General features: G+C 28.4%; 1 protein-coding gene across 2 annotated transcripts in view; it reads left to right on the top strand.

Moving 5' to 3' along the window:
* The window catches only part of LOC145311884 (uncharacterized), a 116,191-nt gene that overhangs the window by 69,670 nt on the left and 19,065 nt on the right, over positions 1-27,456 (top strand). The window contains exon 1 of one of the 2 annotated variants that reach the window (XM_080150906.1): positions 18,996-19,105. The exons of the other annotated variant lie outside the window; for it this stretch is intronic. Coding sequence (XP_080007032.1) covers positions 19,011-19,105 — 95 coding nt within the window. The 5' untranslated portion in view covers positions 18,996-19,010. Of the gene's footprint in view, positions 1-18,995; positions 19,106-27,456 lie in introns of those variants that run through there. 2 annotated transcript variants of the gene reach the window in all.

The raw sequence follows: 27,456 nt of genomic DNA, 5'->3' as shown, positions 1-27,456 counted from the left end.
AAGTCATATTGCTGAATAAAATTATTTAAGGTTATTTTTGATTAATGAGATATTTATGTGAAACTAAGCACCCTTTTATAAGAACTAGTTATTTGTTACCCATAAAAAATGCGCTTAGCGCTGATTGCAGTATTAAAAATGCTTTATAAAATGATTAGAATCGCCTCGTTTACACCTATTATATCCCATTTTACGGAGTGGTAAGCAAAACGTCTCATTTTTAAAACAAAATTCGACTCGTATCTTATTATTTTAAGCTTATTTATCTTAATTTCAATTAACTACGCGCCTAAAGACCTATTGTATAATTGAAAAAAAGTTAGAATAATATTTTTTGGTAAAAAATTCTGTAAAACTAAATTGTTATTATTGAAAAAGACTAAAAAGCCAAAATAAATTTGACCAAACACATTACCACTCCAATTTGTTCTTGTTTGAAAACATCAATCTTGATTTAACATGTCCAGTTTGGACCGAATCACTCATTTTTCATAACCTAGAGCTTTTTCACGCAGCTCGTATTTTTTAGTTTTAGGTTCCCATGCTCTCATCTTATTAGCATTAAAATATGACCATTTCGAAAAATTCAATAATGAATTAAAACCTAGAAATTTACCTAAAATTTTAATTCAATTCTGATTAATATCAAAACCTAATAATATAATAAAACAATGATTTTATTCATGCAATTTATAAAACAAAACTTTTATTAAACGAATGCCAAATTTACCCTTTAAAAACCTAAAGAATAGCTCAAACATTTTCTTTTTAAAGATATGGATCTACATATCCTTGTTTTGTTTAAGTAAGGGTGTTTGGGGTTTGATTATTTAGCTTGTTAAGGAAGAAAGAAAGAGAGAGATGATTATGGGTTCCTCAAATCTCAAGACCAATTTTAGGATATTGATACCCTTGGTAAATATATGGGCTTTACTCACCTTTTTTGTTTTAAATAATTACCAACTCAAACATTTTTTGGGGGGATAGATTTACATGATAAATGTTAGCTCTATACCGTTATTCTTTATTATTCATAAGAATTTCCAGAAATTTGGAAAAAATACACAAAAATGTAATAACTATAAATCAGATATCCGTAGCCGCATTTTTTGTTTGGCTTGTCGATGAAAGTGGATGCGCATAGCAGCTGTTTATCTTGTACCTATTTTTATACTGAAAAGATCATAAAATGCAGCAGCCTCGGCTGTCGAGCCCTGCTAAAAATCTAGTTATTTTTACAGACAAAAGTCATTTAATTGCAAATAGCGTAGTTGGCAGTTTGTGTATGTATTACAAGTATAATATAAATCAAGGCCCAAGGGCCTACTATCATACTTAGACAGTTACGGACACGTAGTTTTATTTCAGTTGAAAATTGACAATCGAAGTCCTATTTTGTCAAGTATGCCTCTAGAAAAAAATGTTTTGTTTATCATTACATTTAATTTATCATACATTTTAAATAAATAAGTGAGTGCTATTATTTGATTCTCGCAACGTTAGCCTAAAATATTAGCAAGAATTTATAAGCTTTCAAAAATATGCGGTAAATTTCTAGTCCCCAACTGTATAATAACTTTAAAAGCAAAATTGTTGAGTGACCATTTCTTTACTTTTCAAACCTCCTTTCATCCCCTCACCCCACTTCATAATAAGGGGCGACGACATAAATGATTAAAAGTACTTTTGTGTGTTAGAGCGATGTTCTTCATAAACAAGGAAAGTATATTAAAATCAGGACAAAAATGTATTAAATAGACATTTGTAGATTTTCTGACAAAACTTTTGGAAGATTTTCTTGTCATAATATCTACCCCTGCCCTTGACCATCATCCTTATTTTAGTAATAACAGAGTAGAGATGTGGCCTAATAATAGGCTTGAAAACACACACTTTTTACTGTAATTTTCAGACAACAGGATTTTTAGGGACAGGGTAGAATCAAAAACATATTATTTTTATTTCAAAGCTGCTAGTTCTAAATAAATAGCAGCTGGCTCAATTAACTACTAGGAACAATCATGTTTATATTTTTTTTATTCTTAAATTTTTGTCCCTGTCATTTTTAATGTTGTATTAACAGGAAATATTTTCTGGTTATCTATCCCCCTCTCCCTCCCATTATTTTAACAAGATAACTAAATGGGACATTTTGGTATTTCTGGACTTTAGGGTGGAATTCCAAATACATTTTTAGTAGCGCAGTCTCGCTTTGGACCAACTGACCGTTCGTCTGTATTTTAGGATTTGAATATTAAAATCTGAAGTGCTAGGGTTTATGATAATGCTACCTAAACTTCTGTACAATACTTTTTGATGTGAACAATTTTTTATGTGATATACGCTAGTTTGGAACTTAATTGTCCGAGTAAATTCTTGTTTTATAAATGTCATATAAGTTCTTTTTTTAATGTGTATGTTTAAGACACTTTTCACCTAAGGTTAAAAATAGATAGTCATCTGTTTTTGAAAAAAAATAAGTTTTTTTCTATCAAACAAAACAAATATACTTTTAAGGTCATTTATTTCTTACGCAAGATCATATTTTTTTTAGCAAAGAAAGTTATTTATTAACCAGGGCTCATCAGTTGACTTACAGGCATCTGACGTACGGCTGCCGAGCCGGAATATACTTTTTAATTTTAAGTCAAAAAAGTTTGCTTGGTAATATTTCATAAAAACAAGGAGTAAAAAACAATTGACTCATTAAAAAACAACCTTTTAACCCAGACATCGTAAAAAATTTGAACAGGGAATTATGGATGTATAAATGAAAAATATATATATGATTAATGATTATTCCAATAATATTTAATTTTTTTGTTTTAAAATTGAAATTTGGGAGGAACATCAGCTTATCTTTCATTGACTCATCCCTGTATCACTGGAGGACTGTAAATGGCAGAAATAGAGTTGATAAATGTGGTAAAAATACAAAGACAGAATGACAGGACAATTCCGCCCATGATTTAGCAATATTACTTATTCTTTAATAACAATAGATGTCATATATTAAGTATTGTGGCTTTTACTTGATTCTTACATTTTAGTCAATAATATGTTATCTAAAACATTCTTTAATAACAAAGTAAATAAAAGATTATAATAGTCAGCAGCAGGAAGTCGCAACCGCTTCAAGTTAACAATTCTGAGCTGCAGTAGAGCTGTACTAACAAAAACAACCAGCCTCAAACATTGCGACTGAATACCGAAAGTTCAGCGCGTTCGATTCGCCCTTTGTAACACTTTTCAATAATCCACAGGTCTAACAAATGCCTTTAATTTATATACGCCTGCCTAAGTTTGTTGTTTAGTAAATATCTATAGCTTTTAATTTGTCTATTCCTTACAAGTTAAGAAAAGCTGGGAAAAAACGTCTTTTCATTAGTTGAGACAATTAATGTCCCCATCAAAACTGATTAAAATCTAGATGTATAACAAAAAGTCCCTCACTTTTTTTATAAAATAAAAAGAAATTAAAGTTTAAATCACCTCACATTATACCCCATTTTACGGCCATTGAATGTAAATTAAAGTTCGTCCTTTTGTCCAATGAATGGTAGGGTCAAGGGAAATGAGGATAATTTATTTCGCCAAAAGATATTTTTTCAAAAGAGTAATTTGAAGTGATAGAAGCAATTGTTGTTATATCTGTATTTAGGTTAAATGCCACAAAGGAATCAAAACGTACAATAGTCTATTATTTTGTAGGTATTTATGCCAGGGTTTTGACAATTTTTGTCTAACGGATTATTTCTTTTTCCCTAGATTGTTTTAAGACATCTATTTGTGTGTGTAAGAGTCGCCATTAAACAATTTAACAGCAAATTTATCTCCCATTTAATCATTGTTTAAATTTCAAGGGGTCGAATATCAAATGTAAATTTAAGATGGTTTCTATCCATGTTAATTTTTATTGCTGTTATTTTATCAACAGAAAATTGTAGCGTCACGTATTTAATTGTTTAGAATTGGCATTTCGATACTTTGTAATTAATGGCCACTTTCTATAATGTCATAAATGGCAATAAGTTTTACATATGTAAGGTAATTTCATTGGTTTTAAAACAGCCATATTGCACATTTATATCCCTTTTTGTTACAATTTTCCAAAAAAAAGTGGATTGTTCGTGTTTTTGCTGCTGTAAAATCTACAAAAAGTGTTGAAAACTTGAGAAATCTTCCCATGAAACTAAAAAATGGTCAAATTTAATTTTAGTATGTGGTACATTTTACACTTTTATAGCCAATATTAATTTGTTAACGTGTTTAAAAAGGTACATTTATTTTGTCTTGTAAAAATTCATGTGTTTTGACAATTATTGTATTATCTAAATGTCATTTTCATGATCTAGAATCATATAGTTTGAAGCAAAATAAAATTGTGGTTAATCTTTTTGTCTGGTTGTTTTTTCTGTCTGTCTGTCTGCTAAGAACAGACACAAATATTAATATTTATTTTAATCAGTACTATTATGATTTTTACATAGCCCTAGTTAATAAAAAATTAAATTTACCCTCCTCAATTTTTTTTGAAAATCTGTTGAAAATAACTTTAGATAGATTTTTTTTTAAATTCAGAATGATTTCTGTGTGTCATGCTTTAAAAATTTAAGGGTTATTAATTTGTTAATGTTAGATATATTACCCCCATGTAGTTATAATAGCCTTTTTACATATATTTACAGATCAAAACTGAGTTTCTAAAACCTAAATCTACAAAAATGGTATTATGATTAAAATGAAAGGCCATATACCAGATACCTGTCCCTATATCTGAATTTACTCGTCTTGGTAAGAAACTAATTTAAGATTGGGAAAATTCTGTGGTTACGATGGGAAAAAAGTATTCATGCTCACCTTTTTATTCATTTACCTGCACCATTTTTTTATTCTCTCCTTACTTACCCTTACCCTCTCTTTTCTTTGTAGTAGCGTTGCTATTCTGTAAGTTGGTTTCTCTCTGTCTGTACGTCCTTATAAATTTTAGTCATCCTTTTTATTGGTTGATTGTTTTTTTTTATTATTTAAAAAAAAGTTATTGCTATTGCTACGCTAATCATTATCATAAATGTCCTTGATTTTTGTATAAAAAGCAAAATAGCTGGAAGTAAAGGAGTATGTATAAAAAGCCTAAACAAAAACTTATTCATTTGTATCATATTAAACAAATTGGATTGGTGTATTACAGTTTTTATTTGAGTTTCTTCTAGATTTTTTTTACACTAAACACTGATGGATTAGGAATTATAAGAAAATATATGAGAAATAGCGCATCTTCTCTATATATAAAGTTATGTTTGCACGTCACTACGTCGCTTAAACATAGTAAGTAAGTGTGTGCTCATTTTGGACATAATTTTCCTTGTAATTTAAATATTTAAACAGCATTTTGTTATGTTTTTTGCTTAAGAAGCTTCCAAATAAAGCAACCGTTATTATTTAAAAAGGATGTTTTATAATGATATCACAATGATGTTTCATTTTTATTGAAAGAAAATATTTAAATTTTTGGGCTATTTAATTTAAAGGATTTTTAAAGATCTAGTGGTTGGATGTTATATGGCACTTGATTCAAGAAAATATCCAAACCCTTCCCTAATTAGTCTATCTCATGTATGATGTATCAGACTAAAACCTTTCTAAATATTATAGGGTAGATATGACAAAACCTAAAAAGTATAATTAATTTTCCCTCATTTTTTAGCAAGGACAAAGTCGTTACTATAAAGATAATTAAGTAAAGTAGCTTGGGTTAAGATTAGTTTAGATTAAAAAAGGGTTCAATTAAGCCAGGGCATTGATAAGAATATGTAAATGGTAGCACAAAATAGAAAAATTTGATACTTTAAATTATCTTAGGTATTGATTAATCTACTATTGATATATCCCTGATGCTAGCTACCGTAATTTTCTAAAATTTGCTGATCACAATAAATGCGCTCTCAACCTTAGCTTTACGCGAACAACCACACTCATTTTATTTCTATTTTTAATGAGCTCTAACTGTTCGGGGCCTTATCCCTACAGCGAACTATCCTTATAAAGCTTGCCCAAATTAACCTAACTTAAAAGAAGCATCATAATATATTTTTTATGTGGTCCACTTGCAGTATAAGGGAAATTGCCCAAATAGATTCAAAAGTTTATTCAGGCGATTGAAACCCAGGAATATGGTGATAGAATTTTTTAAAACAAATAATTCGTGTAGGTTTATGGCTTTGTAGTATGGTAGCCAAAGTTTGTTTAATAGTTAAAATTCCTTGTAGATTAATTTTCTCACCTTATATCTTTTCCTTTAAAATAGAAAATTGATGAATTCATCCTCAATTTACCTATCGTCTTTTCTCTTTGTATAAACACATAAACGTCATTGAATTTAAAGGATTTTAGCCAGAAAAAGAATGAAAAAGGAAAAACATAGAAATAGAAAATGTTTAAAAAGTTTGAAAATTGTGTTTATTTTTGTAAATTTTGTCAAGATTCATGAAATCTTACACCTGATGTTTTCTACACTTTGACATTTTCATTCAAGATGTGTAGCAACTCTATGGGTATAAACTACTTTTGTTCATTGTTTTGTTTTTAAGCTACTATTGACTTAAAGATTAAATTTATCCATTATGTTCCAAGATAACTAATAACCTATGACGCAATGCATTGTTCTATAGGCTTAAAATTTAAAAAAGCTTCGCTTTTAAAAGACAACGTTTCGATATATTGATCAATTTTCTGTAAAAATTGCATACATCAATGCTCTTTTTCATTCTAACTGAATTTTTTCGTCCTTGTTTTGAAAAAAATCATCGAGACTGAATGATAGGAAATATCGTTTTAACCTTTTCGTGTGCATGATATGTTAAGCTTACACGGTAAAAATTTTATTTTCAAATCAAGAACTTTTTTAAAAATTTTATTTCAAAAGAAACAAAAGCACCTTTGTGTATTTAGATTTTTTAATTGTATTTAATCTTTTCCATAAAAACACTCTGAAAATATGTAGAAAAATGGTCCAAATATTTTTGCACTTTAAGATCTTATTAACGGCTCACAATACAACGGTTTGTGAACATGAAATGTAAATATACAACTATAAAAAAAAGGATTAAAAAGCCTATTTAAAACTGTTATGCGAACCATATAAGCGTACGAATGTTCACTTTATAATAATAAACCACCCTTTTTTTCTTTCTAAGATATTAAGAACAGTAAAAAAGCTAAAAGAATAGTAAACGAGCTTTATCAATTTTTAAAAAGGTGTACAATCACTATAACTTTAACTTTTCTTGTAATTTTTGACAAAAAATACTTTATTAAAGAGAGATTTCATAACCATTCATCCCCGAATCCAACAGATTTTTATCGTTCATGAATCGCATATTCATGTACCTATATGCTCTATATTTTGATTGATATTTTAAAGGTATGATTTTATGCTATTAGTAAAGGGGGTGAAGGGGTTGGGGGCTCCATATTCTTATTCATAACAATTTTTGCGAATCATGATTCTTGAAAAGAACTCTTTTTCATTTATGCTAAAATTTGTTTTAACACTTAATTTTACTTATAAGTGCACCATCCATAATGATTATACGCTAACAATAAATAGTGTAGGATCAAACAAAAAGAACAGTAGACTGTAAAACAGTGAATTTTAAAAAGAATATTAGTTTAAATGACAACAGTCACCGTGAGCATAACTGCTGTAAGCATATGTGTAAATATGTGCTTTTTACTGTATAATTTTGTTTGTGCAATTTTCTTATGACGTATTAATTATTAAATTTATTGTGTATCCATCTATAATTCAATAGAACAGTTTTTTTTTGTATAATTAATCTACGCTTATTTCAGTCTGGTTAAAAAATACGGGATTTAGGGATATGGCATGTGCACGGGAATAAATTGCACCAGCAAGAGCTAAACTGAATATCTAAGAAAATAGTTTATTTGTTTAACATTGCTCTATCCCTGTGTTGTTAATTTTAATGGTAATATTGAAAATTCCTGTTTTGTTTACTTATTGGGTCTGTTATGGTTAAATCTAATAATGAATATTTGTTGCATTATTTTATGAATAAAGACGCAGTCAAAACATTAGAAATAATAAATTATTAAGGGTAGGCTTGCCAAAATCATGGGACATGCAAAGGAATAATAATTTTAATTTAATGATTTATGTAGAGATAGAGGCTTGGGTTACGTTTATGCAAGGAAGTAGGGTTAGGTATATGGAGATTAATTTGTTATAGTGCACCTTCCATATAAAAGGGGGTATATTCAATATATTCGCCTTATTTGTGTATTGGCTGATTTTAAAGTAGAAAAACGAAAAAATTTCAAAATAACTAAGAATTCAAACAAATATAATTATGTATGATTTTATAGACAGTGTTTTATTTACCATATTTAATAATTATTAGCAAGTTCGCAAATCCTATATTATTACGAAATTGCCTATATTTTTCTCTTTGTTTTACTAAATACTTTCACATTTTTCTTTTATCAAAAGTTTTTTTTTCACTTTACATCATTTTAAAATTCATCTTTGCTTAATTTTTCAACCATTTTACAAATACAATTATCCCTTAATAAAATGAAATATGATAAATGTGGGGGATAATGGTATAAATGCCTATGTACAAAGCAATGATAAAGAACTTGGTGAGGAAGATGGGATATTAAATGATTTGTGTTGATAGCTCGCCCCGGACTTTGCCTTATACGTTTTTGATTTGTGTTAGGGATAGAGCGAATATTTTATTACTAACTTTATATTTAAAAATTTATTATTTTTGCAGGTATGTTTCTACTTTCAGTATCATTACTTAGATAAGAGCGATTACTGAAAAAGGTAAAATACATTTTTAATATGTCTTAGAATTTATTTCTTAAAAGTATTAGATTTAAAACAAAAAAACGGTCATAAGTTTTAATAGATATTTTTTTTCTAAAGAAGCCTAACTATTCCTTTGACTTTAAGCAATTCTTTTAATTTAACTCCCATTTCTACCCAACCCTTTCTACGAAAATTAGCTTGACATTCCTAAAAAGTAAGTGTGTGTATGTGTATATGTGCGTGTAGGGGGGGGGGGGGAGTGAAGGGGTTGTAGGCCCATTCAATAAATTGTCCTTAAACTTACACAGCTCACAGGTGGATACAGAGATTTAGGAATTGGTAATGACAAAAAAAACATGGAAGTATAGGCCTGAAAGATTCTTGAATTGAAAAGAAAATTTACTTGTCGACTAAATGATATTAAACGAAAATTGTAATGACATGCAAGTCCCTCATCATTGACATGTCATTTTAGTCTTAATAAGAACACTTTTATAAGAATTTAAGACTATTTATCATGTCTATGTGTTGATTTAAATTGGCCAGTACGATACCTCATTCTTTGAAGTTTGTTTGTATGTCTATGTACACAAACATAGGGGAGGAATGATTATAGGGCTTGTCACACCAAATATCTCTTATAAACTTTCAACATACTAGTAATAGTAATAGTTGGTACATGGTATATTTTTCTCATTTTTGTTCTATGCATACATGTTTAGATAATTTCAATGTTTAGTAGAATTTCAATTAAAAATTATCAATAGATTTGTACTCAAATATAATAAGCATACATAAAAGTAGAGTATTAATGTGTTTATCTTCACAAATCTCAGAAGACAATTTATATCTTTTGATTTTTAAAACATTCATTTCTACATACCAAAATATACGAAAATAATACTTAAGGGTTATTTTTTTCGAGTAAAATATCTGTATAGATTTCATAATTTGACCTTTTCTAGAGTTTTAAGCAAGGCATTTTAGCTGACGTAATTCATAAGTTTTGGGACTTTAATTGGAGCCCATATTTGCATTTGTTGTGGTCAATTAGCATTTTAATGCATTATTGTTTGTTTATTTATATGAGTTGTTGCAATAGAGTATTGCTTTAGAACCTTAAACACTCTCACGTTGTATTGCCCCTATAGTTAATTTTTTTCATGTTTTTTTTCTAATTCATTAAGTAATATACCTTTAAATCTCCCTTTTGTATGATACAAAGTGTCTTACAAATTATCTATATATGAATATAGGACTTTAAATCGGGTCATTAGACTTGAGCAAATATTAGCTATCTATGTTTTTAATATTATTATGTTTTTGACAAATCATACATACAGGATTTCAGACAATGCATTTTTCATATTTTAACAATTTTATCATTGTCTGTGGTTAGGAAAATTTTTAACATGATTTATGAAATCACATTTCTCTATTTTTTTGTTGAAATAAAATTTAGCAAAGCATACCTAGATTGTCATACTTTGTGCACTTTTTGTCAAAATATTGTCTTGCTCAATTTAAAAGAAAATGACTCATTAAATATTTTTATTCATTTTTATAAAAGCATAAACTATGTAGAAAAATCTATCAAAACCAGAGCCTTTTTCTTTAGGGCAATAAAATTATTTTTTTTCGAGGATTTTTTTAGATTTAAATATAAAAAAAATGCTTTGCTTACAGAAGTTTACATTTTTTATATTCTTTTTCTAGCCATTTAAAAACCTGTATAGCATTTATTAGTGTTTTTAGGTAATGAAATTATACAGGTGTTGTCATTAAATAAATACCTCTCCAAATTTACTCATGTTATTGGTATTTCCACCTAAGGATAATACGATGCACACGTATACGTTCAAGTGATTATTGCAATCATCGCAAAGAAAAATGGCGTAACGGCCTTTTGCGCATTTTTGCGGCATTAGGCCAAATTCCTAAGAAACCTGCGTGGATTGAATTACAATGTGCTTTTAAGTTTAGGAGGAGTGGTTGCTTTTTAAGGGGGAGATTTAAGTTACATATACGATAATACATATACTGGCCTATAATGGGTAGATAGAAAGAGAGAGGGAGAAAGGGGGAATTTGGGCTGTTGGATGGTTTTTTAGTATTGACATAGCACGGTCACAACCTCATTTTTTTGCTGTTGTTTTAGAAAACAGTCTGTGATTGAATGCCATGGGGTTTGAGTCAAAATGTACATAAATGTGTGGAAACTAACCAATATATTTCAAACTGTTTAGATAGTCATGAAAAGTTTCCTTGAAACTACAAAATAGTTTTGTTTTTCAAGTGCTGTATCTCTATCGTCCGTGTGTAGTTATATGTGATATCAATAGTGATTAAAATACATAAATATGGCTTAGTGATAAGAATTATGAAAACTATGTGGGTTAGTGCAGCCGTTCTATAATTTCTTTAGGCCAATATGGAACTATTTTATCAGTCACAATATATGAATGGACGCGTAGCTGAATGAATATAGAAAGTTATATTTACAGAACTTAAGATTATCTCTATCTAAATATTAATATATTTTTGTTATCTATTATATCTATTTTATGTAGTATATTACTGTTTTTTTATTCTGATCTTATTGTAGCTGCGTTACTTCTGGACATAATTGTCCTAGTGTATTAAATATACATAAATAATATAATTTGTATCATCCATCACTCATTTTTACCCATAGAGATAATCAGATTGTCTCAAAAGACTTTACTAAAATTTAGGCGCGCCTAAGGTCTGTTAGCTCTCTACAGTTTTTTTTGCAAATCATAAGACGACGGTATAGTTTTAATTTTACAATAGAATTCATTGTTTAAAATTGATAAAAATGCTTGATTAGATGGTTTAAAGCTTCTTGATATTTTTTGTACACGTTAAACAATAAACATAATGATATAGTGTACATGTAGCCACCACCAGTAATTAAACTAGCTAAATATTTATCATAAATTTAATTACAAAGTTCATTCGCCTGATTAATATCATTATTTTATAACTTTAAAATCACGCTTTCTATGGGTGAAATATTTTTTCAAAATTATCTCGAATACCTACTCATAATATTTTGAAAAACCATGCCTTAAATATGTAATTTTTACAATACTAGGATTTATTTTATTTTTTAAATGCTCTTTGTAAAATTAGGTACTTTTATCATACTAAAAAGATTTTTAGAAAAAAATCTGCGAGCTATGTTTAAAAATACAAAAAAAGTACTTTTATCAAATGATGTACTAAAAAATGAAGTTAGTAACAAGTGACATAAAAATCATTCTTTGTCTTTTAGTAGCGGAGCTACTGTACAATTTTTAGGTAAATTTAAACATGTAATATGTTTCAATATAATCTTACTCTTTTTCTGATATTTCTGATTAAATAAAATAAGATTATTGCTACGCTGGTAATGAATTTGAATATTCCTTTGTTTTTGTTGTTGTCAATTTTATACATACACTATACAATTGTAGAAGAAGAAAAAACTAAATAAAAAAGATCGTGTCATCATTTAATTGAAAATCTCAAGTTACAAGAGCAACAGTTAAGGGATGGATTGATAGGCTAATGAAGATTATATTCAGTTCAGTTATACATAACATCTTTTGGGTAATGTAGACCAAATGGCATGAAACAAAAGTAGTCCTGGCTGTCATATGATGGAAATAAGCGAAACAGACTGATAAATACTTTAACATTATAACCAACATTAATATGTACTAAATTATTAATGGCATTTAAAAAGTTGTTGAAATTTGTAAAAATATATCCCTGTATAACTGATAAAAGACAAACAAACATAAACATACTCAATGCCTATCTATATGCCTAAAAACTCACATGTTATAACTAAGTAGGCTCAAATATACAACAAACGCCCAATTGATCAAAAACTGACAGATTTAGGCCGTTTTAAGTCTTTGTTTTCATTTTTAATACATATACTTATTATTTCTACAAAAAATTTTTAAAGATTTAAGACTTATTAACTTTTAATCAGAACTCTTTGCTGTGTTATTCTTGAGTCAATAAGCAAGACATATATTACATATTAACATAAATATTAAGCAAATATTACATAAAGCCCTGACAATCGTATGTCAGCTATGACTACATAGGTCTCTAAAATATAATAACAAAATAAATGTTAAAAATTCTAACATTAACATTTTTATGCAATATATTATTGATAAGATCTAAAAGGGGTTATAAATAAGGTATAAACTGTAACCCCTCGGTAATAGATTCAACCATCAATTATAAAAGCTCATAAAACCAACCGATATTTGATTAGGCTTGCGCTTTTTTGCCTCATTTTTTGTTTCAATTATAATAAGATATAAAACAATAGAAATGTATTTCTTTTATCGCAGGTTAAATAGAATCAAGCAGTATATGTATTACACGAATATAGGAATCAAGTAAAACGAATTTATTAATTCTTTGGCTAAAATGCCGTTTTATAACCTTCACTCTGGGTGCCATATGTAATGTGTATGAATTACGTTGAATCAAACATAGCTTTATGCTATAAGTCTACCCAGTTTAAATTTTTTACAAGCTCTTTAATTTCGTGTCTATTTATCTATTGGTCTTTAATTATTCGAGATTTTCTAAAGCAATTTGATTGGGCTAACCTTTTTCCCTTTGTTCCTAATGATTTACTCAAACTTACTAGCTTTCTCGGTCTGTTTGATTACCCATACCTTTCTCCCTGAGTTCCTACTGAGTTACCCAAGTTTACAAGCTTTCCCAACAGAAATTAATTGGTTCCTCCCTCAATTTGCTACAAACATTTCACGCTAACCGAAAATTTCTAAGGGCTTCGACGGATTTTAGGACATGTAAAGATATCCTAAGAAGCAGATGGCAGAGTATTTGTGGATCGACCAACTTTTACTGCTTTTTATGTCACTATGATGATATTTCCAGTATTGCTTCGAAGCCGATTAATATTCTTAAGGAACCGGTTCTCAGCCTTACTGAAATATAATGTATAGCATCCTATCAGACAATTTTCCACGAATGATAAAATAAAAACCATAAAATTAACACCTCCGGTGCTAACAAAACTGGTCCAAATCTTATGATTTTTTATTTTATATCCGCGGAAAGCTGTCTATAATACGATGCGATAAATAACTATAATATCAACTTAAGCACCAAACAGTTACAACAGTGACCATAGACCACTTTTACAGTCAATATAAACCATTGCAAATAAATGCCAGGAATTTAGAAAGGCGAAATTAAGTGGAAATAAAATAAAATTTATTTGTATCTTATTTTACGATTTTTCTTAAATATATTTTTCCCTTCCCCTGACTTCTACGAATTAGGTTTATCCAAGAATTAGCTTATTGGCAACAATTTTATATTCAAAGCCTCGTTTAAATGCTAAATAAATTGTTACATTAGTTTCTTAAATTAAATCTAACCTGATTTTCATTAAACAAGAAGATTACTAAAAGGAATAACAATATGAAATAATGGAAAAAATATAATTATTCAATGATATATTTCTTTTTTATAGTCTTATTCTTGTAAAATGCAAAGAAATTTAATTTTAAAACCACCCTATAAAGTCTAGAAGTTTAGTATTGACTACTAGAATCATTAGTAGTTTAAATTTGTCTCTAACATCATTTTAGATAAGGTGTAACAACATAAAATTAAGCTCAAGAGGTAGAAAATTTACGGTGATTTTCATAAGTGGATTGACTTAAGTTTGGTGATGCTAAGATAACTTGTCATAGATTAATCAACTGATTTTTATCATTTCCCAGATTTCTCATTAAAATTTTAACTGTTTTTATTCTTAATTGGGTTATTTCGAATTTAAAAAGTACCAAAATACATATATATTAGTTGACTGTGAATGAGCTAATTAAATATTCCTTTTTGTGTGCTGTTCCTTTACTTTGAAAAAAAAATTACATGAGAACCATTTTTACTTTTACTAAAAGTAAAAATAAACAAATTATTACATTTTTTTTCATTTAAAATTGTAGATCTATACAATAATTACCTATGTTTAAATGTGACATAGACAATTAATTTAGTTTGGCAGAATAAAACGATGGTTCCAATTGGGATTGGGTAATGTGAGATCTCGGTAAGGATTACCTGTTTTAGCCTCAAAATGTTGTGTAATACCTATGATAATGATTGATTTAAGGAACCATTTTGAATAAGGTTCATCCAATTTGGCAGATAATCATTACTAATTCTATAAGAATGGGAAAAATTCTTGGAGGGACAAGGCAATGTTGCTCAAAGTCCCCCTCGTACCCCAGATAATAAACTCCATTGGGGTCAAGGAAGAGGTAAATAAATTTTATCGCCAATTATTCAATCTCTGTATCCTGAGACTTTTGTACACATTAAAAATGCATGCATATAATAAATTCTAAAAACTATAAAACAATTTTAAAATCTTGACCTTAAAATTCTTAAAATATTAAGCCATTACTTTAACATTATAACCTATATTATGTTTTTAATTCAAAGAAAACGGAACGCCTTAATTGAAAGTTGAAATATTGTAAACGTATTTCATATCATGTATTAGAATCTAGACATGCTTATTTTATTCAATATACATACATATATAATATGCATATTTGTACCGTGTGACAGGTATACAGGGATCGCCAATGGATTATAAAAAAACCTCCTCTATTTTAAAATATGTCATTGTATCGCTGAAAAACAGCTTGGAATCAGTAATCTTTTTTTAAAACCGTTTTTATGAAGCTTGATCGAAAAATTTTCCACAAATAAACTTACTTTTAAACTAAAAAAAGTTAGTGATTGGAAGTTTTTCTACTTCATAAAAGTTGCTAAAAGTTTTAGTTTCTAATCATTGAAGGTCATATTTGGTTTAGATTTTAGGAAGAAAGATTATTTTTCAAGTTTCAAAACTTTTTTTTATTTAATAGCAATTATTTTGATATAATACTTTTGAAAAAGTGTGCTTTATTATGTTTTTAAATTTATTTTTTCACACCCTTCTTGTGAAATGAAATCTATGTAGCATGAAAAGTAGAAAACAAAATAGTATAAATACATTAAGGAATAGAGACAATAGTTCATAATTTTTTTATAAATATTTTTCATCAATGATAATTAGATTAAAGGAGGAAAGTTTAACCTGTCCCTTAAAATTCCTTAGTTCAAAATTCTGACAATGGTAGCTCATATTGTTAAAGGAAGAGGGGGGGGTGGGGGGCTGGGATACGTAGATCTTCTCTATCCTTTGATACACATTTTTTGAAATGATATAAATATTTGAGAGAGATATCATGCAATATATCAATCTTTAGTATGTTTGTTTTCAACCCGAACTTATAAAGTTATCAATCTATTATCTGTATAAAACTTTTGCTTTTTAGCTGCTTAGCTATTTTAGGGCATGTCCATCTGTACGACCTTTCTTTTGACAGTCATCTAAAAATGAGTGAACATTTTTCTGTCTACTTACGTACTTGCTTGTTGACTAATTCGCAAACACCCTTACATTTTTTTTAAAATAATGTACATAGAATACTTGAATGTTGTGACATGGGGGATTTTGTAGTCATTTTAGGTTGCTACAATTGTCTGCTCGTTTTTCCAGTGGGAGGGGAGGAGATGGGGTATAATTATATTAGCCAGCTAGGATTATCATGTTATCAGTATATGCAAGAATCTATTACTTTACCCACGTATTCTATATACATTACCTTAATATAATGCAATTATGTGTTTTAAATGCTTTGCTGTAAGTGACTAATTGTAATTATAATTGAGTCTCTTTGATTTTAAAACAGTAAAAAGATAGTTTTATGAACATATTACCCCAGTTGCTAGAATAAAATTATGAAATCAGAAAGAAATTGAATATTGTTTTTATACAACTTGATATTACTCTAAAGAAACTTTACTAGATTGTACATTTTCTGTTTTTGGGAGCACACTTTCAATTAGTAAAGTGCTTTGAATTAATATATTTTTTTTAAGGAATTAACTAAATCTTACTAAAACAATATAATAAAACTGTACATGTTATTTTAGTAAAATTATTGCATATTCACCAACTTTGCATTTATGCATTTATTTCACTTTTGTCTCTCTTTATGTTGATAAATTCTAAGAAACTTGGAAATGGTTTATCAGGGAGAGAAAGGACATTAGGGGTTATATCAATCTACAACTCTTTCTTACCCTTAATATTTAACAATTTCCAAAAGCAGATCATCATTCTGATAAGAATCTTCTATATAATTTCCATTTTGTTATACATGCATCCCTGTGTTTTAATATCCAAGTTTTCAACATTTTTATGTAAATAGCTTTGAAACAAAGCACTTCCTATTCTTACTTCTAGAACAAAAAGAGTTAATATTCTTTTTAATTAAATAAATTTTGTCATGTTCTTTTTAGGTTTTTTTTATATTATATTTGAAATTATTTTACAGTTTGTTTTTAGAAGAAAAAAAACAAAGAAAATATCATAGGTAGATTTTGTTTCGAAGAAATATTTGAAAAATTAATAAAAATCGTCCATCGACAAACATAAAAATGCGGTAAGAAAAATGACCTCATAAAGGATGATGTTTTACTTACAGGCATTTTAATTGTATTTTCAAAAAGGAATTTAAGTGATATTTTGTCCATAACTTTATATGAATTCCTTGCACGTTATAGGTCATTTTCGTGGCTGGCTTGGCAGAGGAAATAGAAAAGGGTAAAAAACCTAGGCAGACAAGCCATATCTGTCAGGCCAATTTGACATATGCTCCTATAGCACACAAGTAATGGCCAGTGCTTTAGCCCTGAAAAATATTTTTAGCTAAATCTAACATAGAAATCCTATTATATAAAGTAGTAAGCGTTTTTTGTCTGTCCCGAAGGATCTCGCTATTGTTCTCCTTTACAGTAACACTTCTTATAGGTCCTGGGAAGGTTTTAAATCATTTTTGGGGAGGATGTCTTCACCCCCCTCCCCCCAAAAAAATATTTTTTTTACTCTTTTGAAACTCAAATAAAATTGAGACGAGGTCGACTTTTCCCCCTCCTACCTTAAGTGCCCCAAGAGGCTGCTATAGGGTGTAGCCGCTAGTATATAATATAGCAGCTTCTTTATGTGACAGAGCGTTAGTGTTAATATAGGTAAAACATTTTTTTTTATATAAAAAGACATACAAAGGAAATTTCAATTATTTAGCTGTATTAGATTTGCCAAAATAAACCCACACTCCTATCTCATTACACGCAACCCAATCAAATTTTTACTTGTTAGATTCCTGTTGAATAAAACCTTTATTTAGGGTCATTATAAGGTTTTATCTAAAACATTCCTTAACAAAATGTCTTGTTATTTTTGAAGAATTTATTTTTTACTTTTTATGACTGTCCATATTATTTTGTTCATTTTATCCAGAACAAATTTCAGTCCTAGATTTTATTTCAAATATTAGTCATATGTTTATTTTAATTTTGAAGGCGCCACTTAAATTATATTTCTGTCTTAATGTTTTCAATCAAATATGAGTAATATTGCATTTTTGGGTTGATATTAGTGGAACTGGGGATTAGTTTGAGGATAAAAAGTTCGTGTGATAGGGATTATTGCTTCAATTTTATAAGGCAAGTCTGTCGAAAGTATAATTGATTTTTTAAATTTTACAATACTCGATAGAATTATATATTTCTATTATTTTTTATTTACTTTTGTTAAACATATTTAATAAAAATATCCTTCTTCTTCTGACTATTCTTAGTCCAAAAATATGTAAATTTGCTTTTCTAGCGTAGGCGCCAATCAATGGGCGTGTGTAGTGTGTACCTTTTTATGTTTTCTCAGAAATTTATGATTTATAAATCAATCTTTTTAAAATTCAATTGTTAATTGACATTCCTTTAAAAAATGAGTGATGGTTTTATTGTATGTATATTATAACAAGGATTTTTATATCCATATGTAGCTCAGCATTAACAAACTAACAAATGATTACAGATTAATTGCGCTACAAAATATATCTATGATAACATAAAACATGCTTTTAGTTCATTCCTTAATATAAAAATCTATCAATTTAGAAATGATTTAAAATGTTATATGGTATCTATAAGACATTATAGGTACTTTTTATAAACATATCAAATATAAAAAATGTGAACAATGATGGGTTGGTTACGAGATAAAGTTTTAGAGTTACAGCACATTCACTGGGTGGTGACTAACCATTCGCATAGGTTCTTTTTCCATCTTAAAAGGTAATGTTTGATACATTTTTAGGGAAGGTTTCTAAGTTATAAAATTTAAATTATTGTCTATATTTAGTTTAAAAGAAACCTTTATTAAATATTTTTAAACCATAGACATAACAGGCTCTTCTGCTTTCTGGCTGTCCTTCTTACAGATTTAATTGTCCTTGTAATTTTTAGATTACAATTCCGTTATATATTGGATCAAGCTGAGCAATGGAATGAAAATACATGTATTGAAATATTACATATATGGTATTTTAATCATATTATTCAAAGTGTTATATGGTCAAAATATTATGGGAGCTTTAAATAGGAAAGTTTTAACATAATTTTCAGAAATTATATAATTGTATATGCTATCAGTAACATTACTTAATATAGAATATTATATTATTGTTAAAACATAGTTAATTATTGACAATTTCTCAAAAAAAATATTTTCAGTAGATCTCCAGTTAATGTCAGTTTAGTTTTGTTTTGCAGATTTGTATCCCAATTTTGATCAGAGATAACTGTTAATACATTGAATTTAATAACAAATTATAATACAGTGCTGACTTTGAAAATAATAATATTTTCTAATTTCATGTCAGAGAGCCGTTAAAATACTCATTTAATCCCATTTAACATGTGTGTGAGTGTGCCTGTTTGCAAAAATAACAAGTACAACAAATAGCATAAAAGCGTGGCTTTTTTGAAACTCTAATGTTTATTTGAAACATCTATTAGAATGTCATAATGAAATAAAATTACAAACTATATAAGGAAGGGTAATTTTTTGTGATGATCTAAAGGAATAAGACAATAGACGATAAATTAACTCACATTCCCAATAGTGTTAAACAAAATTCCCCTTCCGTAGATTAAAATAAATTATTGGCTGAAAAGTTTGGACAATACTAGTTTGAAACCAACCAATCAAAATTTAAAATTGGCAAGCATTGCTTCTGAGCCAAGTAATAAGATAACGTGGTAATTAAACTTTGGGTACTAGTGTAATTTAGTGTCCGATGTCCCCTACCTCCAAGAAAGTTTGCAAATGACCATTAAGATATTTGTTTTGTCCTACCAAAAATATTTTAACAGGCACCCTTATTATTAAGTAGCTTTGCCTCAAAAAATGCGCTAGACCGCAAATTTAATACTTGAGCTTTGCAAATTTACAAATCATAAGTAGTTAAAATAAATACTCAAATAGTTTAACATTTTAAAGGTATAAAGCATCTGAAGAAAAAATCAGTCAAAATTTGAGTATATTATGATAACATTCTTGTAGGGTTGGTGGATTTATTTGGCCCTAATACAGGTGTATCGTAGTTTCAATACAAAGTTGTACAATCAAATAATTAGTTGTCTGTAATTGTCGGCCTTTATATGAACAAATTCATATGATCTACTAAATTAACCTTGCCACGAGTTGAGTTATTTCAGGACTAAACTTTTGGAGAAAAAAATATTTTTTTTATGAGATATCCCTTGTTTATCCCTGGGTTTTCAAGTTTGTGCTGATCAATGTTCTGATTAGATAGGAATCTGTTTTCCAGGGCAGGGTTGTTGTGCCAGATCTAAATTTTAAGTTAACATATAGCAACGCTTTCTTACTTCTAATGATTCTAAGCTATCAAATGCAGAATGTGCAAATTGTGTGCATGATTAATTTATCATTACAGCTATGTATTTTTTTTGATTGAAAGTGGTTAAAGTTTTTTATTAATTGTTTTTGGAAAATTTAAAGTCATCTTTGTCTTTATGATTTACCAAAAATTAACCCATCTTTAATTAACCCTCTCTTTTTTATTCTTTAGATTGTTATTTAGTTTTTTATTGTTTTTTAAGAAAGGCTTTTATCTTCTCTGCAGCTTCCTATGAAAAATACTTACGGCAACCCAACCCTGCTTCCTGGGAAAAGTTTTGTTTTGCCACTTAGGTAAACATGGCCACTATTCGCGATTTTGCAAAACACTGCAGAAAAATCATGCAAAATTCACAAACACTAGGGTAGATAGAGTTTTGTGTATGTGTCTTTGTGTTTGCCAGTGCATGTGAAAAGGCTTATAGATTTTAGGAAAGCTTTATGTTGGTAAGGTTTTAGACTATATTCCTAGGGAGTACAATAGGAGTAAAAATGGATATATCATTCAACCGCCCTACCCCTCCCCCCTCAATCAAAATTGAAACGCAATGTAACTGAATGAAATGAAAATGAGATTTATTTATGTGAAATTTGATATATAGGTTAAATTGAACGGATTTCAGACTGAGAACATTTGTGTTACACAGTTTAATTATTATTTTCTATTCATACATATCTTTATGTACTTAATTTCAATGGCAGCTAGAACAATGTCATATTTTAAGTATGTTTTTTTACCGAAAAATATAGAAGATACATTCTTTTGATTATGTTTAAGGCCAGTTTTTTTAAAGGTATAACTTTTAAGATAGCTGCAAAATTACGTTATTGACTTTTTTTTAAAACGAATCTATTCTAATCTTGTTAGAATGTTGTTGCTTTGCTTCTAAAATATATGATTGTCCTTGTTTACTAAGCTAAAATAAATCCTAATGATATATTATCTTATTTTCAAAATCTTTGTCTATGTTCCAGATTACAAAATTTTAATATTCCTAAGTTTGCTAAAAATATAATATATTTGACATTTGCTCCAGAAAAAGTCCATAAAAGTTGGATGAAAATATTTTTATTTACTGTTACTGTCGCTACCCCTGAATTATAATGGAAACTCATATAAACAACAAGGATAAGAGTCGTGCAATAAAAGGACAGCATACCGAAAAAAATATTTAATCATTTGCAACACTACAAAAATGTTCAAAAGATTAATATAACGATGAACGAAAACATATCATACAAAAGTTTAAATGAAAGACGTACAAAATTAAAAGAAAAAATACACAGACAGACAAAATAAGTAAAAGAGTCGCTTTTAAAACTAATAGTAGCTTTACCACTTTGATTATATGACTCCTTTTTCCCTTTCCACCCATTGAAAGGGCGTCATGTTATAAAAAAAACTATTCTATTATAAAAAAAATTCACTATTAATGGATTAGATTAGCAATATCATATGCTAAATTCTAAATTAATAGAAACAATCTTTGAAAAGATTCAAGATAGAAACATTTTTTACAATTTTTTTCCACAACCCACTGCCCCATCCTATGGCCTACACAAAATTGGATTGGCCTTAAAAGAGGTACGTGATGAAAATTATAATTCCCATATATAACCTCACTTGTAATAACCAGGCTTAAAGGAATAGTTAAAATAGCTAATAGATATCCCTTTGTTTACTTGTTTACAGTGTTTTCTCCTGTATACGAGTGAAATGCAAAAGTTTATATCTCACGAATTATCTTTTCTTTGTCCTTAGAAAATTATGTATTATCCAGCTTTCTTACCACCTAACATTTGCCTCCTTATAGCAGATGTCACACTTTAAGCAACCTTAAACAATTAAACTTATTAACAGTAGGCCGTAGGAAGTTTTGAAATATTGACATTTTCAAAGATTGCTTAAACCAAACACCGACTGAGCTGTTAGGGTTGTTTACTCACACGTTTTATCCCTGATAACATTTGAACAGAAAGACAGCGCGAAAACAGTCAAAAATCTGCACTCAAAAGACATGAAGGGCATTTTAGTTGGGCGATTAAGGGATGAATATCTACAGTAAATTTTAAGATTTTAATTTTTTTATATGAAAAAAATATTAATAATATTACTGTATTTTAGGTATGTCTAAATAATGAAGTTTTTTGGCAAGTATATCCAACCCGGGTGTGCAAAAAAATGAGCTTCCCCCATTGAACATGTATAGCATATGCAAATTAGTTGAATACGCAAAACTTTGACATTCTAAATGTTTAACTGGCATGGGAACGTATCAAAAATATGCGAATTTCTGGTTAGATGAGGAATTTTCAAAATTTGATGCAATTTTAAATTCGCACTTTGTAAGTAGGTCAGGTTTTAATAAAATTGGCAAAAGCATAAAAAGTAAGCCTTTGATTTGCCGCTCATATTTCTGACAATTACTGTGTTAATATTGAATTGAATTGGGGAAAGTTAAAAAAAATACAGCCATTAAAGTATTTTTTTGATAGTAATTTTCAGATTAGTTTTGCAACTAAGAAGGATGTAATTTCTCGTTTAATCTGGAATTTGATTTTTAATAATTACTGAAAATTTCACTTTTAAACTAAGTATTATAATCTAGCAATTCAAATAGTTAATAGAAAATCAAGACACAATATGACAATAATATGGACAATATGACCAAATAAGATATAGAAATTCAATAAAGGTATTCCTTTAGAAATTTAGAATTTGGTCTTAAGTCAACAATATAATGGGTGTTACTTAACACAGTGGCCTTGCTTCAATCAATACACACACACACACATACATTTACACATACACACAATTACACACATAAAGACACACACTCACAAATGCACTTATCTGAGCACACTTTCCTGTAGATTAAATTTGTAACAATTACATACAAAGAATTATAATTTTCAAAAGCACAGCTATTCTATATTCTATAGTCTATCATACGTCAATTTGTATTTATTATTACAGTTTACTGTCTCTTTGCTATGCTAATTTTAGACATAATTGTTCTTGGTAATATTTAAATCATTTGATTTTACAATTTTCAAAGTTTTTCATTAATAGTAAATTTTTAATTAAGATTAAAGTAATGATAAAATTTACTATAATATTTACAACAGATATCATACACAAATTAGTTTTATGTATAAAATTTTGTGTACATCTAACTTAAATAGGCCGGGCTAATAAAACTAAAAATGATGAACTAGAATATGACATATAAAATTCTGTCAATCTTATTAACCTTCCATTTACTTATCCCTGTTGTAGCCAATTAGAATCACATACCTAGTATGGGCGTTACAGTTAAAAGGTTTAACATTACATAAATGGATAATTTGATGCTGCAATTCATCATACCCGTTCTTGTTAACCATACAAAATAACATACATATTAAATTTTTAGCAAAAATTAATATTGCAGTACCATTAAAATTTCGGAATATCCTTCTTATTCATTGAACATGCTTGTTGATAAAATTAGTTTTCAATATCAAAAAGTTTTTGGCTACATTTTGTAAACGCCTAATTGATCAAGTATTAGGTGTATATGATACAAATTTATGAAATTGAGAATACATGCAAGTTATAAAAGTAATAGCAAATGTAGCACTTTTGGCTCAACGCATGGTTTTTCATTCTTTTTAAGTTATTTAAATTGTTCGATAAAGAAACAAAAACTGTGAAATACATAGGCTTAATTTTAACCTCTTGAAAAAAAATATTTGAAAATGTGTTTGAACCATGCTTTTAAATATTGAAATAGGGCGGGACTAATATTTAGTTAAAATATGGTCAAAATGGGTAATATTAATAATTTATAGATATTAAATAACTTTGCCTATGTATCATAAGCCTTGGAATTTCCAAGAATTATATAACAGCGCAGCTACTTATGTAAAACATGATTTTATCAAACATCTTTTAATCTTGGATGACACTTAAGTCATGTCCCTTGTAAGTTGATGGATTTAGAAAAATTTAAAACATAAATCCCTGCTTAAATTGTTTTTAATTGATGAGGTTATAAATAAAGTGTATTTTATTGATTATACCTGCTAAAACTGATATATATTTACCATATGAATATAATACTTCTTAAAAGGAAAATCTTATGACATTTAATTTTGTTCTTGCGCTACTCAAATTTCACATGATTAATAAATTTTGTATGATATTACTTTTTCCGTCCATTTGTAAAATAAATAATTTCAAAATTGTTTAGTCTTTGCTAAAATTTTGCAAATGGCTAAATTTATAAACAAAACTAACCTAAATTTTTAAAGCTAAAACTCAACATTTTACGAGTTTTATGAATCAATGTTTACTTTGGATTTTAGATAAAAAGCATAAATATTCTTGCTTTTAATTCATCGCTCCTAACCACTTAATAGCATAAAACCTGCCAAGGACCATTTGAAAAATGTTGAAATATCTGTTTCAACCGTTCACGAGATCTTACTTGACTTTAACACATAAAAACACACACATCCTGTTACATTAGTAAATAGGATATTCATATTTCATATTGGCCCTGAAAAACGTCAAATAGATCAAAACATACAATTTCTCTTTCAATCAAAATTTCTTCCCACACCCTGATTTTTGGTAGCGAAGCTATTCTATTTTATGTGTTGATCTGTTTGTATGTAGTCATACCTGTCAGTAAAAGCATTGGAATATGTTCATGGTGTCCGTCTGTGTGTGAGTATGATATTAAAAACAAACACAAACATGTGAGTGAAGAAAGTTGTTTAAAAAATCAGCATATGACGTTATAAAAATGAGGGATTATCCATCTCTCCGATCTCCTCATCCCTCATTTTTATGAAGTCAGAATATTTTTTTGGGCGACTTTCTTCACTCACCACAAACATGGGAAAAATGGTTTAATGTGTAAAATAAAAAAAATATCGTTGAAATAAACAACCCCTCCTCTTACAATATGTACATGATTTCCATTGTTAAATCAGTCAATAGGCAGATTCTATAGTCTACAAATTACAATAAAGTAACTGTTCATTGCTTATCTAAAACTAGGAAAAAATAAGCTGTAATTGTATGGCCTTAGCAATTTTAGAAAATGTAGGAATGAATACAATTTAATCACAATGTGTCTGGCCCTAGTTTTCCCCCCTCAAAACCTTTCTACATAGGACTGTCTGATTTTTTTAATTTTTAAGGAAATTTACCTATAAAATCTTTATACGTATGGTAGATATACAGAGCAAATTTAAAAATATGGTATATCTTTATAAAAAAAATAATTGGATCATGGAAAGAATACAAAGTAGCAGGTTTCGTCGTATTTTCACAGTAGATTTTTCTCTTTTTCTAGCCAATGCGGGGGGCTCTAACCCTGCAGGGATTATTTCCTAAACATGCATGGCAATCATTAACATTTATCTAACCTAAAATAATCTAATCAAACTCTACTGTGAAAAAAAAACGACGAAACCCACTACTTCGTTTATTTTCCATGACCCAAAGAATGATTACAAATAAACAAAAAAGAATGAGTATACTTTTATTCTTAATTCATTTTAATGAAGGAGCATGCATGACAAATTTGAGTAGGTGGCGGTAAGTTAGTTATCACAAAAAAACTTTACTGATCTAGTAAAATGTTTGTAATCATGTACCTGCGTATTAAAGACTGTTTTCCATTAAGAGCGCAATTCCCCTTCCCTCAATTCATAAAAAAAGTTTTAAAAGAGGAAAAAATAGTTGCTATTTCTTTTTGTAAGAGATGACCACTCCATAAAATATCACAGTGTTCATGTCTAACAAATATAGAAAGTCATTGTGTTATGACCAAGAAAATTAGAAAGCATTCATCAACTAATTTTAAACAATTTCACACAAAGAAAAAGAACAAGAAAAAATTGGGCAAATATTTGAAATGGAATTTCCTCAAAAATGTCAAATTGTCGCTGGTGTCTCAACAACTTCACAAATATGTATGTAGAAAAAAGCAATATATACCATTAATTAAATAAGTTATTAGATTTGGCTTCTAAACCCTTTAGTTTTCTAACAATAGTTTTGGCATATTTCTGAATTTTAAGCAACAAAAGCAATTATTTTAATTTTTTTATAGATTTTATCGTACTTTAAAGCACACTAGTTTATTTAGATGAAATTTATTTAAATGACTTGGCTGTCCAATCAATGGTATATTGAAGTTTCATCCTGATTTTCGATAACCATCGCTAGTTACAAATATTCTCTAAATTTCAAGAAAGTGTTCGTTCAAAACGGCATAACAATTTGTAGCGACGTTTACTCTATACTCTATGTGGGCCTTTATGTCTTTTTATTGGTCCATAATAATCTTGAATTTGAATATAACAACATATCAAACTACTTGCGAAATTATTGAAATATAAAAAACATAAAAATGTGATATTTAGAAATATGTGATTATAGAGAAACATCCCCATATTCTATATTTAGATAGATTGTAGATAGATGCCATTCCAATACTTGAGCCTAATAAGGTCATTTCTTGTCCAATACATGGGGCCTTTACATGCCAGCAAAAACCTTTTAGGCTTCATGTTCATAAATAAGAATTCTTAAACATTTGTTTTGAATGTTATCATGTATTGTTTGTGTTTTTTTGTTGGTTTTACCACTCATTTCCTTTTTTTCTGAATAACTATATTATTAAACTTATAATTTGTTTTATTTTAAGACCTGTGGTATCAAATT

Source organism: Acartia tonsa, chromosome 2, assembly GCF_053477335.1.
Source record: "Acartia tonsa isolate MP-2025a chromosome 2, ASM5347733v1, whole genome shotgun sequence".
In the NCBI taxonomy this organism is placed as follows: domain Eukaryota; kingdom Metazoa; phylum Arthropoda; class Copepoda; order Calanoida; family Acartiidae; genus Acartia; species Acartia tonsa.
The sequence above is the reverse complement of the archived record's forward strand: the minus strand, read 5'-3'. Positions and strand labels throughout refer to the sequence as shown.